This window comes from Lithobates pipiens, unplaced genomic scaffold (assembly GCF_037356315.1).
Source record: "Lithobates pipiens isolate NorthernLeopardFrog02 unplaced genomic scaffold, aLitPip1_a1.2 Scaffold_13, whole genome shotgun sequence".
NCBI lineage: Eukaryota > Metazoa > Chordata > Amphibia > Anura > Ranidae > Lithobates > Lithobates pipiens.
This window is the reverse complement of record NW_027507718.1, coordinates 39520056-39537526: the sequence shown is the minus strand read 5'-3', so window position 1 is coordinate 39537526 and position 17471 is coordinate 39520056. Positions and strand designations below refer to the sequence as shown.

General features: G+C 41.0%; 1 protein-coding gene across 1 annotated transcript in view; it reads left to right on the top strand.

Moving 5' to 3' along the window:
• Nucleotides 1–17471, top strand: part of GLIS3 (GLIS family zinc finger 3) — a 535482-nt gene that overhangs the window by 163026 nt on the left and 354985 nt on the right. The window contains exons 3-4 of the mRNA XM_077475027.1: nucleotides 193–400; nucleotides 13142–14249. Coding sequence (XP_077331153.1) covers nucleotides 193–400; nucleotides 13142–14249 — 1316 coding nt within the window. The remainder of the gene's footprint in view (nucleotides 1–192; nucleotides 401–13141; nucleotides 14250–17471) is intronic.

The window sequence follows — 17471 nt, the reverse complement described above, 5'->3', positions numbered from 1 at the left end:
AATCAATACCTAAACCATATTTCACTGCCTATCAAAAATCAAGATATATTGCAACCCTGGAGCTCAACCCAAGAGCTGAAATAGACCAATTTGCATGTTCTATGGCCCTAGCTTCATAATGTTAATAACCAAGTACCTCTCTGTGTTATTAAGTCATGCTGCTGTCATAGCTCTGATTATTTGTTTTTACAGGGAGTTCTGCCTATGGACCACAGAGCAAGACTCAAGGAAAAGGCAGCTGCAACAATCTCATGGTCACTAACAGTCCAATGATGGTGCAAAGACTGGGCCCAATATCCCCTCCAGCAAACCAGGCAGCAACAGCTTGCAATCAGATCAGCCCCAGCTTTCAGAGGAATCTAAACCTCCAGCACTTAGCAATACCTCCATCTGATACCAGGTCTTTTTAATAGTTTTTCTTTTTCATAACCCACTTTTTTATGCAATGTCTTTTGGAAATCATTTGTGTGAAAATACAGTTCTTAGAAAGTTAAAACGCAGACATCATAACAGATCAGTGCTGCTCCAAGCCTGCAGTATCAGTCTCCCAGAATTACACTCTGTATTCATGTGCTTGGCAGAGACAGAGCACATCTCACTCCAAAATACAATATGCCATGTAGGTGCCACCACACTCTGTATTCAACTCCAATGTAAAGTAAATGAAAGAAAGGCTTTATCTGAAATCTGTTACTCCACACCTTGGAAGACCTATTAGAACCCTTTTACACTTGGGTGCTTTGCAGGCACTACAGCGCTAAATATAGCACCTGCAAATCGCCCTGAAAGAGCCGATCCTCACACTGGAGCGGTGCGCTGGCAGGATGGTAAAAAAAAGTCCTGCTAGCAGCATCTTTAGAGCAGTGAAGGAGCAGTGTGTACCGCTCCTTCACCGCTCCTACCCATTGAAAAGAATTGGGCAATGCAGCTATACCTCCGGCAAAGCACTGCTGCAGCAGCACTTTACAGTGGTTTTAATGCTTTCTCGGCCGCTAGCAGGGGGATAAAACCACCCCCGCTAGCGGCCAAGTACCGCTGCTAAAACGACGTTAAAAATAGCTCTGTTATACTGCCGACACCACCCCAGTATGAAAGGGAGCTGGAAGTGACTGTGTTTTTTGAATACAGTGTACAGTTTCCAGCAATTCAATTTCAGTGTGGTACCACCCAGGACATTTGACTCATACTAAATATGTTATGATAAATCTGATCACTCAAAAGTAAATCATGTACAGAAACATAAACTAAAGAGATTGTAAAGCATTGCTTTTTTTTCTTTTCTTAAAATAATAAACATCTTATACTTACCTGCTCCATGCAATGTTTTTGGACAGAGCAGCCTTGATCCTCCTCTTCTTGGGTCCCCCACTGACGCTCCTGCCTCCTCCCCTCTGCCAGGTGCCCCCATAGCAAGCTGCTTGCCATGGGGGCAGTTGTGCATGCTCACTCCTGAGCCACACATTGACAGCAGCGGGAGCCAGTGACTCCTGTTGCTGTATCTGAGGCAATCAGTAATGTGCACATCGCTGGATTGAGATCGGCTCAGGTATATATTTAGGGGAAAGCTGCATGCAGAAGTTTTTTTTTACCTTACTGCATAGAATACAGTAAAGTTAAAAAACCTTCTGCCTTTACAAACACTTTAAGGCAGGGCCTCCTAAACCAATTCTCTAAGGCGGAAGGGTAAAAAACCTTCTGCCTTTACAAACACTTTAATCACTTAAGCCCCGGACCATTTTGCTGGCTTAAGACCAGACCACTTTTTGCGATTCTACAATGCGTCGCTTTAACTAACAATTGCGCGGTCATGCAACATGGCTCCCAAACAATTGACGTCCTTTTTTTTTCCACAAATAGAGCTTTCTTTTGGTGGTATTTGATCACCCCTGTGGTTTTTATTTTTTGCGATATAAACAAAAATAGAGCAACAATTTTGAAAAAAAAAAACGCATTATTTTTTACTTTTTGTTATAATAAATACCCCCCAAAAATATATATAAAAAATGTTTTACCTGCAGTTTAGGCCGATACATATTCTTCTACACATTTTTGGGACCATTGTCATTTATACGGAAATCACTGCTATACAAATGCACTGATTCCTGTGTAAATGATGCAGTGAAGGGGTTAAGCAGTGGGTGGCAGTGTAGGGGTTAAGTGTTCCTAGGGGCGTGTTACTAACTGTTGGGGGCTAGGCTTTCTTTTGGTGAACACTGATCTCTGCTCCAATCACATGGAGCAGAGATCAGCATCACTTGTTGCTAGGCAGAACTGGGATCTGCTGTTTACAACGGCATCTCCTAGTTCAGCCGCCCCGTGAGACGATCGCGGGTATGCCCGCAGCGATCGAGTCCGCGGGACCCGCGACCGGACTCACGGGGGTCCCGACCGGCACGCTCGCGATGGCAGGGTGGCAAATTTAAAGGGACGTACAGGTACGCCCATTTGCCTGCCCGTGCCATTCTGCCGACGTACATCGGCGTGCGCTGGTCGGGAAGTGGTTAAGGTAGGTCCTCCTAAACCAATTCTCCAAGGCGGAAGGGTAAAAAATCTTCTGCCTTTACAAACACTTTAAGGCAGGGCCTCCTAAACCAATTCTCCAAGGCTCATGGAAGGCAATGTTTTTCAGAGCTCTCCGGAATCACAGGTGAAATAATGAGTTTGCATCATTTACGCAGTGAATAATCAAGACAGATTTGTAGCTGCTGGAAGTCTGCAAACCATATTATTTTGGTGGTCCTGGAAGAATAGAGTTGAGAAACACTTTTGTAAGGAATGCTGGGCCCCAAGCTAAATGTTTTTTTTCTAAATGATCTGAATGAAAACAGAGCCTTGGTTGTCTGCAACACCTAATCAGATTAAAAATGGCATCTTTCCACTACTGGCTGAGACAGTAAAAACAAGAATCTGGTGGCTATGCACTCAGTCAATTTACTAATAGACACTTTTAAGATGCTTACAAGCTCACTAAAAAGACAAGAGCAGAATCATTGATGAAGATGCATTTGTTACTGTGATATCTTTTGAGTCTCACATGTTATTGCTGCATGTAAAGACAGCAGAGGGTGCTGCAGAATAATGAAGAAATAGATCTCTATAATGTGTTGTTTGTCAACCTAAACTTCTACTGTTAGTACAGTTACTATTAATGACAACCAATTGCCATCACAGTCACAATATTTAAAGGCACAACTCTATACCTGCAAAGTCATTTTAGAAAGTATTGCACTAGAATTTCCCTAACAAAAAATACATTTATTTGTTTCAGTTTTTTATGAATCAGAAAAAAAAATCATTACTTTATTTTTTGGTGCCTTCAAAAGTGTAAAGATATAGTCTTCTGTAATCCTGTGATTTATACATCTCCTTAATTTGTTGACCATTGATTGAAGTTAGATTAGATGTACTAGTCCCTGTGTATGTAAACGAGGAGTGTGGGACTAAAAATAAATAAACATGCATATAGGCATACCCCACTTTTAAGTACACAATGGGGTTTATTTACTAAAGCTGGAAAGTACAAAAATCAGGCTCACTTCTGCATAGAAACCAATCAGCTTCCAGGTTTTATTACCAAAGCTTAATTGAACAAGCTGGGGTTAGAAGCTCATTGGTTTCTATGCAGAAGTGAGCCTGATTTTGCACTTTCCAGCTTTAGTTAAAAAAAAAAACCCATTGTGTACTTAAAAGTAGGGTATGCCTGTACTCATCTAGGTGGATGCAGCATCTGTCCCTCGCTGCCTCTAAGGCCGCGTACACACGGGCGGACTGTTCGCCCAACTTTGTCCGCTGAACAGTGTTTCAGCGGACAGTCCGCTCGTGTGTGGGCTTCAGCGGACAGTTTCAGCGGACAGTCTGACGAACAAAGTTTTTCGGAATTTCCGTAAGACAGTCCGCTGAAACTTGGTTTCAGCGGACAGTCCGCTCGTGTGTAGACTTGTTCGACAAACTAAGTTTCGCGCATGCTCAGAAAGGATTTACACGGCGAAGGTTGCATTGCAGTGTATTGGACGTCGAATTTCTCGTCCCGTCGTACGTGCCGTTCACGTCATCGCGCACGCTTTCAGCGGACTGTTCGTTCATCGTGTGTGGTCAAGTCCGTTCATGCAAATTTTGAGCGGACTGTTTGTCGGATTGTTTGACGAACAAAGTTGGGCGAACAGTCCGCCCGTGTGTACGCGGCCTAAGACTACTAACTGAGCAATCAAAGACTGCTGATCGCTCAGTTTTCTGTCTTCGCTGAGCAGAAAGCCATAGATTGTCAGTCACCAGCTCTCTGCTCTGCCCCACCAGGCTGTGGAGGGGGTGGGGGCTGGCTCAGGTTCCCAGCGACTCGCTGAGAGGCTTAGCCAGCTGCCACTGAGGAATATGGGTGTATCTCGACTGTAAAGTCGGGATCAATCCAGAGCTGAGTGATGTCAGCTAAAGCCTGCTGTCAGCTGAAAACGGGTCACAGGAGTGCAGAACGAAATACACTCCTCGATCCAGAGGAGAAGTAGGGTCAAAAGAGCTTTGGCTCTGCTCCTCCTTAAATGTACCAAATAATGGGTAAAGGTAACTTGAATGAGCCACTGTGGATCATTACATGTGCAGATCATGAAAGCTGAACTAAACTCCTCAACCAAGGAAGCTGCCATCTTAGCTTCTATTTTATGTGCAGTTGGCACGGTGCTGCACAGGTGATACATTATGCCCCAGTCATGTCATGACTTGACAGTTCAGTTGAGAGCTTAACCAACTGCAACAGTTATCAATTATGTCATACCTTGAATGTAACTGTTTTGGGGAACAGTTAAAACACTAGGTTTAGTTCTGCTTTACCTACAAGAAAAAAGCATAATAGAGCATCTGACATGTCTATATGCTGTATATCCTGAAAAGAAAGCTAAAATATGCAAATATAATACAACTTTTTTAATTTTGAAGTCCTGGAAACTGTCTTTTAGGTCACAACTATTAAATTTACTTAGTGGACTGCAGTGAATGCTCTACTTACTTCCTTGTAAAAAACTCAAAAACCTATGGCCCTAACCTCAAAAAAGTGAAGATTTGCTGTTTTGTATGGAACATGCAGAAATGTTATGCCCAAGCAGTATCTCGGAAAAATCCCTCCTTAAAAAAACAGTGCACTTCCTGGTATTTGAGAGGACCTAGGCACTCCTGTGCTTGCTGTTTATTGCAGTGTGAAATCTAAGGCACTGCTGTCGCTGACTACTAGTCTCGTATTAGGTGTGAGATTTGTCACTTTTGTGCTGCTCAGTGTTCTCCTTGCTAGAGACTGTGAAATGAGGAAGAAAACCCCTACCTCTATCAAGATGGCCACCTTCACACAGAGGCCCGGTGCATGGCAAGACATGGTAAGTCAGTAATGGGGAAAGGTTATCTGCAGGGAGACCACAGGCAATACTGGTGACTAACCCTTTGCCCTCTATCGTTTTTGGGCACAGCTTCCAGTGTTCAGTTCCTCTTTAATAGAATTAACAAATAAAAATGACAGAGATTTTATATTACATACTGTTAGGGGTAAAACAAATGGATCAAGTATAACAGCAAAATACAGATGTTATAATGAAATACTTTATACAGTTCAGTCTTTTTTTTTCAAGTATCTATTAAATTACACACTAATTATATTACCTAACCCCTGGGAGCAAAACATTCTGATAATTTGCTTGAAATATGCTATTACTTATAGTCACAATCATTATTATACATTACCAACTAACCAAGGAAGTAATTATCTTTGTGTAGATAGCCAATATTAACAAATTTGAGGCCTATCTATTTTTTGGGAGGGAGTAAAATTTCTGGGCCATGAGATAATTTTAAAAGTTGGTGTTAACAATGAAAGAAGGACTTTCAGATGTGAAAAGGTTTTGCTGGGAGCCAACCTTTGTAATATATTTTTGATAATAAGCTCAAGCTGGTTTCAGTTTATTTTATTGCAGTGACAAGATTCTTCTGTAGGTGCTTCAAAGCTGTTGGTACAGTAAGACAGCTTGGAGAATAATTGAAGGGAATAGCACTTATCTAGGATGCCCTGCACTGATTACCCCTTTTATCTTCGTTCTCCCATACCAAGTTCTATGTAATAATTTTCTTATGTGTAAGGCAAAGACAGTTTTATAAATGACAATGGGAAATTGGAATCAGAGCTGCTTATTATTTACAGTAGTTAGTTGTCATTTTTAATGTTTTCTTTGAATGTGTACAGAGATTACCCACTTCTAATTATTATTGCGCAGGCAGTATAGGAGTAGACAGGAATAGAAAAATCATCACAGTTGCACAAAAAACTGTCTGACTATGGACTATATTGTTGCTGGATGTTCAGAATCCTCACTGTATTTCTCAAAAATGTAATGTTACCAAATTAAAATGTACCTTGCAACAAGCAATTGGGGGGGGGGGGCTGGAGTGGACGGTGTCAGTGTTTTTTTATTTTATTTTTTATTTTTACAAACAAACCTTTTAAATATTTATTACAATTCTTTATTTTGTTTTTATATTTTTTTAGCAGCCCTGTTGGGGGACTTTGGTGGGATATCAGGGGTCTAAGCAGAACCTTAACATCTCCCTTTTGAGACAGGGAAGGGGACTGAGAACACAGATTCCCCAGTCCCTTTCTCTGCAGTCTCAGCTGCACTGAAGATGAATGGACAGGAAACAGAGGCTCCTGTTCATTCAAAAACTGAAGCATCGTAAACACTTTCACTTTCTGTCCATTCAGAAAAGAAAGGAGCCTGTAAATCACATATTTACTGGCTCCTTCCTCTGCTCTCCATCCTGACAGATCTAGGACAAGGGTGGACCAGGGGAGGACAGAGGGGGACCAGTGGAGGACACAGGGAGCCAGAGAAGCACCCGAGGACCCGGAAGAGGACCTGGGGAGCCGGAGGAGGACACGGGATAGTCAGGACGATCGGTGCCAGCAAGCTACACTAATTTACTGAAAGCCACACAGGTAGATCAGTGCTTGTAATTGCCAGCACTGATCATCTGTGATGCTGCCTGGCCCCCCTGCTACTCTGAGGACACAGGTATCGGATTAAGCACCAGAGCATTTGCATGAGTGTTATGCCCTGTACACAGAAAAGGATTTTCCGACAACAAAACCGTGAATTTTTTTCCGAAGGATGTTGGCTTAAACTTGTCTGGCATACACACGGTCACAAGTGTTGTCGTGAAATTCCGAATGTCAAGAATGCGGTGACGTACAACACGTATGACAAGCCGAGAAAAATTAAGTTCAATAGCCAGTGCAGCTCTTTGCTTGTTTCCTAGCATGTGTGGACTTTTGTGTGTCAGACTTATGTACACACGATCGGAATTTCCGACAACAAGTTTTGTTGTCGGAAAATTTGAGAACCGTGTATGTTCCATAGATCAAATGTTCTATGGAGCATACACACGGTCAGACTTTCTGACAACATGCTCACATCCAACATTTGTTGTTGGAGGAGAATCCTATCATGTGTGCAGGGCATAAGAGTGTAATGCTCGGTATCGGTGCAACCCTAATGTAAAGGCAGGTGTCTCAATACTTTTAGTAATATAGTGTGTGTGTGTGTATATATATATATATATATATATATATATATATATATATATATATATACTGCGTCTCTCTATATACAGTGGTGTGAAAAAGTGTTTGCCCCCTTCCTCATTTCCTGTTCCTTTGCATGTTTGTCACACTTAAGTGTTTCGGAACATCAAACCAATTTAAACAATAGTCAAGGACAACACAAGTAAACACAAAATGCAATTTGTAAATGAAGGTGTTTATTATTAAAGGTGAAAAAAAATCCAAACCATCATGGCCATGTGTGAAAAAGTGATTGCCCCCCTTGTTAAAACATACTATAACTGTGGTTGTCCACACCTGAGTTCAATTTTTCTAGCCACACCCAGGCCTGATTATTGCCACACCTGTTCACAATCAAGGCATCACTTAAATAGGAGCTGCTTGACACAGTAAGGTCCACCAGAAGATCCTTAAAAGCTACACATCATGCCGAGACCCAAAGAAATTCAGGAACAATTGAGAAAGAAAGTAATTGAGATCTATCAGTCTGGAAAGGGTTATAAAGCCATTTCCAAAGCTTTGGGAATCCAGCGAACCACAGTGAGAGCCATTATCCACAAATGGCGAAGACATGGAACAGTGGTGAACCTTCCCAGGAGTGGCCGGCCGCCCAAAATTACCCCAAGAGCGCAGCGACGACTCATCCAAGAGGTCACAAAAGACCCCACAACAACGTCCAAGGAACTGCAGGCCTCACTTGCCTCAGTTAAGGTCAGCGTTCATGCCTCCACCATCAGGAAAAGACTGGGCAAAAATGGCCTGCATGGCAGAGTTCCAAGGAGAAAACCACTGCTGAGCAAAAAGAACATCAAAGCTCGTCTCAATTTCTCCACAACACATCTTGATGATCCCCAAGACTTTTGGGACAACATTCTGTGGACCGATGAGACAAAAGTGGAACTCTTTGGAAGGTGTGTGTCCAAGTATATCTGGCATAGAAGGAACACTGCATTTCATAAAAAGAACATTATACCAACAGTAAAATATGGTGGTGGTAGTGTGATGGTCTGGGGCTGTTTTGCTGCTTCAGGACCTGGAAGACTTGCCGTGATAAAAGGAACTATGAATTATGCTGTCTACCAAGAGATCCTGAAGGAGAATGTCCGACCATCTGTTCGTGTACTCAAGCTGAAACGAACTTGGGTTCTGCAGCAGGACAATGATCCTAAACACACCAGCAAGTCCACCACCGAATGGCTGAAGAAAAACAAAATGAAGACTTTGGAGTGGCCTAGCCAAAGTCCTGACCTGAATCCTATTGAGATGTTGTGGTATGACCTTAAAAAGGCCGTCCATGCTCGAAAACCCTCTAATGTAACTGAATTAGGACAATTCTGCAAAGATGAGTGGGCCAAAATTCCTCCAGGACGCTGTAAAAGCCTCATTGCACGTTATCGCAAACGCTTGGTTGCAGTTGTTGCTGCTAAGGGTGGCCCAACCAGTTATTAGGTTTAGGGGGCAATCACTTTTTCACACAGGGCCATGATGGTTTGGATTTTTTTTCACCTTTAATAATAAACACCTTCATTTACAAATTGCATTTTGTGTTTACTTGTGTTGTCCTTGACTATTGTTTAAATTGGTTTGATGTTCCGAAACACTTAAGTGTGACAAACATGCAAAGGAACAGGAAATGAGGAAGGGGGCAAACACCTTTTCACACCACTGTATATATCGAGCTGTATCCCACCAACGCAGCTGCCCAGGTCTGGATCCACACTTGGGTAGGACAAACGGTGCTCTTCACCACGGACAATCAGGCCTGACATCTTCAGTAAAGGTAGATCCAAGTCACTCCCCATCATGTCCTTCCTGCGCAGGCTTGTGTAGCTGTCACCAGTTTAATATCTTCTGTAGACATATTCCAAGGAATGCAAAATCGCAGCTGATGCGCTGTCCCCTTTCAACCTTACTTTTTTATTCCAGCAGGAGCCTGGGGCCGACTCAACCACTACTCCTGTCCCACCCTGGTTGTTGCTGGTGATGGACTAAAATCGCACCTCGCCAACACAACCGAGCTCATCAACCAATCTTTGGTACGCAACACACTGAAGCCCTATCGCACAGCTTGGAACACTTATCGCAGGTTTTTGGCGTCTTGCCCTGGGGCAGCGATAGGGGACGATAGACACATCTTAGCCTTCATATCATATTGCCACATGCAGCTAGCCCTTTTTCACAATACCATCAGGTTATAACTAGCCGGCATTCTGGCATTTTCTGTCAGTATTCTCGGCCCATGCAGTCAGGTCCTCCTACTGGGCATACAGAAGCACCAGCCCGTAGCTAGTAGCAAACACCTACCTATCACGAGTGCCATTTTCAGGGGAATGTCTGAAATCCTCACTCAATCTGCGTTTGGGGCTTTGTCCAGTATAGTCATCCAATCGGCCATTTACTTGGTCTTCTACGGTTTCCTGCGACCTAGTGAATTATCCGTCAATGGTCCCGGCAGTCAGACACAGCTCCAACGCCACCTGATTCGCTTTTAAACCATTACACCCTTCATCTTACAGTCTCCAAAACTCAACAAAACGGCCCCGGTATTGACATCAACCTGTTTTAGAGTAAAAACGCCTGGTGCCCAGTGACGGTACTCAAGCGGCTACTGTCCCATCTACCCAGCCAAGCTGATGGTAGCCAATTGCTACCCTTTCTGACCCGCCTCTTGAGTGGCAGCCAGTTTATCAGGCATGTCAGGATCCTTCTAAGCAACTTGGGCTTCAACCCCAGTCAGTTTTCTGTACATTCCTTCCGGATTGGAGCAGCTTCAGCTGCATCCCCTTTTTCAGGGCACTTCTCAGCACATCCTTCTCCATAAACTACCCATTACTTATCTTGGGTATGCCCCCTTTTTTTGGCATACCAACCACACCACCAAGGCACACTTCAGGTCTATTTATGTTGTAAGTCTTGTCGTGTGTTTATGTGATCCATATCTGTCTCGTCATAGGGCCACGACCATAAGTATCTATATACCATGTTTCCCCGAAAAAAAGCCCAGGTCTTATGTTAATTTTGGCCACCAAAAACACAGTAGGGCTTATTTTTGGGGTAGGACTTGCCATGCAATGTGCCCAGTGTGAATAATAGCAAAAGTGCTTGTAAACTGCCAGATTACTTGTCACTACAGCAATATACAATGCAAAAGGTGTATGTCTCACCTTCCGGTGCTTCCATGACTTGCCTGAGCTGTCTTTCTTGTACCGAGCACTGCACTGATGATCAGCTGAGCGGTGCTTCCATGGCCCATTCCGAGCAATGCAGAGGAGGGGGGGGGGGGTCGAGATCCCCCACTGACAGGAGAAGGGTAGAGCAGCGGAGATCATCTGAGCGGCAGGAATGCAGAGGGGGGAGTCAAGATCCCCCACGACTGACAGCCAAAAGAAGAGACAGTGAGAGCAGCTGAAGATCATATAGCTGCGCTATAGGTAGGCACCTGATTAAACCAGACCACAGAAAACACCTTCCACACTATACAACTCAATAGTGGGGATTCTAGCAGTTTACAACCACTTTAAACTAGGGATTATTTTCAAGCTCGGCTTATCTTGCAGCCCTTCCTGAAAATCTAGGTAGGTCTTATTATATATTTTACATTTGTAATTATTAAGTCTTGATCCTAAGAATAAAAAATATAAAACACAACAGAGACTCTTCCATTATCAGATGACTGCGTTAGAGGTGTACAGTCTTGTGGTAAGCTTGTTCTGCAGTGATATATAGAAAGGTGCAACGCTAGATACAAATTGTGTCTAAACCATATGAGAAAGGCTAATATTTAAACATTCAAAACGTTTGAAAAATATACTTTGGAAGTGTAGAAACATATATATAAAGTGTAAATTTATCAACGTTAAAAGTCCATACTGAAAAGGGTGGTTAAAACTATTGAAATAAAGATCAAAATGGTGAAAAAGTATTAACAAAAAGATTATTGAAGTGTTGATCCCGGTGAACTAGATATCAACCTCCAGATATAAACATAATAGTGTGTGAAGAATGAATAAGGAAACCACTACCGATAAAACTGAAGCTTACTGGAACATATGGACTCAATAAGGCATGTGCCAAATGAGTCGTCAGAGCTTTGCGGTGACAATGCACCAATGGTTGGAAAGGTCGGTGTTTGTGGATATTTAGACCAAAGCTAGTAATCCCATTTTCCTCCATGGGACACAGGTCTCAAAAAGCAGAACTTTAGAAATACAGTCCATAGCATGGATTCACAGATGTATGGCCATAAATTAAATAAAAATCTCACATAGTGTGAATTAGTATTGATATACAAATTCTGATACAAGTTAGCTGCGGATTCACATTATATGTGATTTTTATTTAATTTATGGCCATACATCTGTGAATCCATGCTACGGACTATATCTGAAGTTCTGACTCTTGAGACCTGTGTCCCTTAGAGGAAAGTGGGATTACTAACTTCCGGTGTCTAAAAAGCCACAAACGCTGAAGTTTCCAACCATTGGGGCATTTTCACTGCAAAGCTCTGACGACTCATTTGGCATATGCCTTATTGAGACCATATGTTCTGGTGAGCTTCAGTTTTATCGGTGGTGGTTTCCTTTATCATTCTTCATGGACTATTATGTTTACATCTGGAGGTTGATATCTAGTTCATCAGGATCAACACTTCAATAATCTTTTTGTCACATGCTTTTTCACCATTTTGGACTTTATTTCAATGGTTTTAACCACCCTTTTCAGTGTGGACTTTTAACGTTGATAACTTTACACTTTATATTTATATATGTTTCTAGACATCCAGTGAATATTTTGCACATGTTTTTAATGTTTAAATATTAGTCATTCTCATATGGTTTAAACATCATTTGTATCTAGCGCTGCACCTTTCAATATATCGTCTGTTATTTACAGTTGTCATTTGTGGTGCTGGCAGCTGCTCTCTATTTCACTGACAGAACGATATCTACCAAAAATGTCTACCTTGTTTTGCAGTGATGCCTCTTTAGTTCACCCATGGTGCTTTAAAGTCCTTTTAATAATACATTAATGTTTATTTACAAAGATTATATATCATAAGAAACTGGATATGAAAAAGTTTAAAAATATATATACTTAGAAAAAAACAATTAAAATAAAACCGACCCAAAACTATTATGGTTTCTTTTTAAATTCCCATTCTTGTAAGTTTTGTATATTTATACATAATATAACCAATTTAAACTGTTTAGAATTTGGAAATGAAACTTTTCCTCTGTTGCAGTATTGGCAGAGAGTCATGGGAGGGGTAAATTAACATGTGTTGATGTTTGTTTAGTGCAGGGTTTTATTCATCAAGACTGATTAATTGAAAGCAATTTATGAGCAAGCATACATTGTGTAGAATTGTGCTTTTTGACAGTTTTACTAATTTAGAAGGTATTGTGATGCATGAGAACTAACACTTTCCCATTTTAAGTAACTCTAACAATGTACAATCTAAATGAGAAAATAAACGTTTCCATGTATAAAAGATTTATTATGTTCACGAAAAAAGAAAAGAGCTAAATAGATCTTGTATTTTTGCCCCTCTAGGTCCCTAATGTCAAGAGAATCTCTCGCTTCGACAACTTTAAGCCTTTCCGAAAGTCATTCTACAATGAGTGTGAAACAAGAGTGGTCTCACGCATATAGGATCATTCCGTCTAATCATGGTTCGCAGAATAGTAGTGAGACAGGTGACATGCTTAGCATTCCTCCAGGAACATCTATGTCTAATAATACTGTTACCAATCCGTTGCCTTCATATTTATTTGGCTTAGAGAATAATTCTTCACCTTATCCTAGTCCAAGGCATTCTTCTCCAAGATCACATTCAGCTCGATCAAAGAAAAGAGCTCTTTCGTTGTCCCCTTTGTCTGATGGTATAGGAATAGATTTTAATACCATTATCCGAACTTCACCAACCTCATTAGTTGCATACATAAATGGCTCAAGGGCTTCACCGGCCACTATGTCACCTCAGCCTGAAGTTTATGGGCATTTTTTAGGAGTCAGGGGAAGCTGCATTCCTCCAACATGTCCCGGAATAAACTCTCAAAAAAGCCTTCTCGCCATCAGTGATAATGTATCCATTCCTGAAAATGAATATCAGCGAATGCAGCAGCTGGAACAAAGCAACTTACAAGCTGATGTTATGAACAATATGGTAGTTCGACATGGCATAGGGCTAAATGAAGGACAGACAATGGGAGTTTTAAAGAGTGAAAGGATGGATGACTTTCCAAGTGGCACAATTGAAATGTCGTCACACACCTCCCTTCCCATAGCAGCTCCTTCTCCTCATCATGGCCCACCACCTCCTTATCATGCCCATCAACACATGCACCAACATGACTTGTTAAATCAATCCCACCAGCTGTCTCTTCCACCTCCTGCACATGTTCCTCTACTTGAAGAGGAGGGAGAAATTGATGACTTTAATGGTAAGCACTGTTGCAGGTGGATTGACTGTAGTGCTTTGTATGATCAGCAGGAAGAACTTGTGCGACACATAGAAAAGGTTCATATAGATCAGAGGAAAGGGGAGGACTTTGCTTGTTTTTGGGCAGGCTGTCCCAGAAGATATAAACCCTTTAATGCACGTTATAAGCTTCTTATTCACATGCGAGTCCACTCTGGGGAGAAACCAAACAAGTGCACGGTAAGTACTGAAAAATTAAATCAGTTTATGCAAGTCTTGTTTGCAAATCATTTTGTTCATTGCTTTAAAATATTCTGACTATCACAGATAGCGAAACATGATCGAAATAAGGGTTCTACTTCATTTAGTATTTGCCAGTTCCCCAGGTATTATGCTTGTCCTGTAGACTCTCTATTTGCTTGATCATTGAATTGGATCAAGTATGCAAATGTGCAGCCCATGAACTTGGAGTTTCTGACCTCTGTATCTGTTCCAGGTCAGTGACAATGTGTGTGTTTATGACAGTAAAACTGTTGAACATATACAGATCAGCTATAAATCATATGCTTTATCCAATTCACACCTGATTTTTTTTATCAGTGCCACTATAGTGTTATTTACTGTTTAATGGAATATTTATCTGTGTAGACCTAGTTTTGGGTAGGGTGAAATCACACTGAGAACTGCTTTGTTGTTTTTAGTAAAATAAATATAGGGGTTGCCAATCCTGAGTTCTTTAGAAATTGGTTGATCCCTAACTACTTGACCAGTCACTGAACTCAGAACTGCTTGCTGCATACAGTACTTTTTAAGAGTAATCTTGAGAGGAAACTAGAAATTTCAACATGATGGCACATGTATTTCCGCCACAACATGTTTGCGTTATGGTATCAAGCAATAAAGGGGTGGTAAGCAGTTAGATAGCAGTCTGATTAAAAATAAATATTGCACTCTCTTATCTGATATGCATGTACAAGTCCCACAAGAAAATATGTATGCCATTTAAGGTGAGTGACTCATCTCAGGCTCCACTGCAAAAGTCCTGGATGCTAGTCAAGTTTCCTGTATTCTGGCGAATCGATCAGATATGGAAATTAATTACTGCACTTGAAGCTGCAGCAACTTTTCTTGTTTACTGAACAGAACCAATGGTAACCTCTAACATGTTTCAAAACATGTTAGAGGTGACTCCTCCTGCTATTGAATAAACATGAAAAGATGCCGCAACCTGAAGAGCAATGATTAATTTCCTTTTTTGACATACAGTCAGGTTATCAAACAAGAAACATGTGATAGCTAATGTTAATTAAGTGCTGCATTTTTGCACATCACATTTGCTTTTGTGTATTCACTTTGTGCATTCTTTCATGGTCACTCCTGTCGTGATGACACGGTGCCTGGAATAACATCCTTGAGGGTCAGCAGAGAGCGGTCTTCAGCCTGCTCTCTGCTGAAAACGGGTCACAGGAGTGCAAAATGAACCGCACTCATGTGATCCATAGGAGAAATACAGCCATACGCGCTTTGGCTAGACTTCTCCTTTAATTCTAAAATGCACATTTTTGATATGCCATAGCCATGGTGATATACATTTAATGTTTAAATATTTTTTTTAGCTGATTTAACCACTTGCTTACTGGGCACTTAAACCCCCCTCCTATCCAGACCAATTTTCAGCTTTCAGCGCTGGTGCACTTTGAATGACAATTGCGCGGCCATACAACACTGTACCCAATTGCGTAGGCAGAGAGCGTGCACAGGGGAAGCCATCATATGATGGCCTCCTGGGAATTCACATCCGCGCTGTGGCCGTCATTCGGCCATAGCGCGGATGTCAGGTGGTTAAATAGCAATTTGTTAGACTCTTTTTAAACATGATAATTTGGAAAAAATGTGCACCATAATGAGCCAAACAAATGTTGTGCACCTAAATACACACATATAGTACTCATCTTAATTTTATTATTATACATTTTAATTTTACACTTTCTTTCAGTTCTTACTCCAATTGCCGATTATCTCTGTTTTATACTTCCATGTCTTTCTTACCAAAATTGATAGGTATCAGTATATGAAAATTTTATCAACAAAAAAAAATCTGGGTTTACGGCTGGTTATTACTGATTTTATGTTTATTTTTACTGAGGCAGGCAAAAACTGTATGTGTTACTAAATTACCTATTGTAGGAATATTTTCTCCTGAATTTCTGTACACATATTTTGTTGATAGGAATACGATGATTTACTTGACTCTTAAGAGTAAATACACTGGTGCACGTGCAAAGTAAAAACTTTTTTTTTTTTTTTTATAAACTCTAGAACCATAAATTAGGACTTTTAATAACAATTTGGATCTGTAATTTGTAAACTGTCATCATGCATATTTTCTACATTGTTTCAAAGTCAGCATTTGTTATTCAGTGATATTCTAGATATTGCCACATCCTAAAGAGACATATTGGTACATTGTGCTTCATATTTGTCATAGATGTCATTTTATTTTAGTTTTATAGTTCGTAAAAGAGATTCTTTCATGAGTCCCCAGAGGGGTTGCCATTTATGCATGATTGGATCTCACATAACTTACATAACAAGTCTGATTTTGAAACCAATACAATTTCATTATGTTCTTTAATCATACAAATTGTACTTCATCTGGGAAGAATTTTACAAAGACAGAAAATGTATAGTAGGTTTTAATGTATGTGGTGTTAGGGATGATGACCTAAAACATAAAAAGTCCATAAATCAGCAAACAATCCAAGGTGTCTTCAGTGATGGACACAAATATTTGCATGACGGTGACTTTGTGGGTTAATCACACCTCCACCAATAATACAGATGGCAGCTCACCTCACTAAGTGGACCCTTTAAATTACAGGGGGTCATAAATTCCTTCCCCTATTGGGGGTATCACATGTGAGTGACAGCGTGGATCAGACATTGGAGTGGAGCCCGCAAGTTTACTTTATACAGTTAGAAGGTGCCTCCCAGGACATCACTGGGGATGATCTTGGATTGTTTGTTGATTTATGGACTTTTTATGTTTTAGGTTATTTTAATAATTCTTTGTGTCATTTAGCGCTGCATCTTTCTTGTATATGTACTTTGTTCAGGGATTTGAATTTTGACCCTTGATGTTCAGCTGCTATTCTTTGACAAGGGTTCATATTATTGCGCTGATTTGTTCTATATAAGGTTAAGGAGGATGATGAGTCCAAATAAGATCGGTGTGCTTTAGGCAGGGTAAAGTAAATGAGTAAGTAAACACAGGCAAATTACTTTGGTTAGCTACTTCTTTGTTGTGTCAATATGCTCTTCAACACCATGATTTGTGGTTGTCCCTTCCTGATTGCTGTTCTACCAATAGATGTACCATCACCACAACCAGACATTGAGAAGGGTGCAACATAGGAATCAGTATTTGTCATTTGGTGCACCTACCGCTGCTTTGAAAGATGT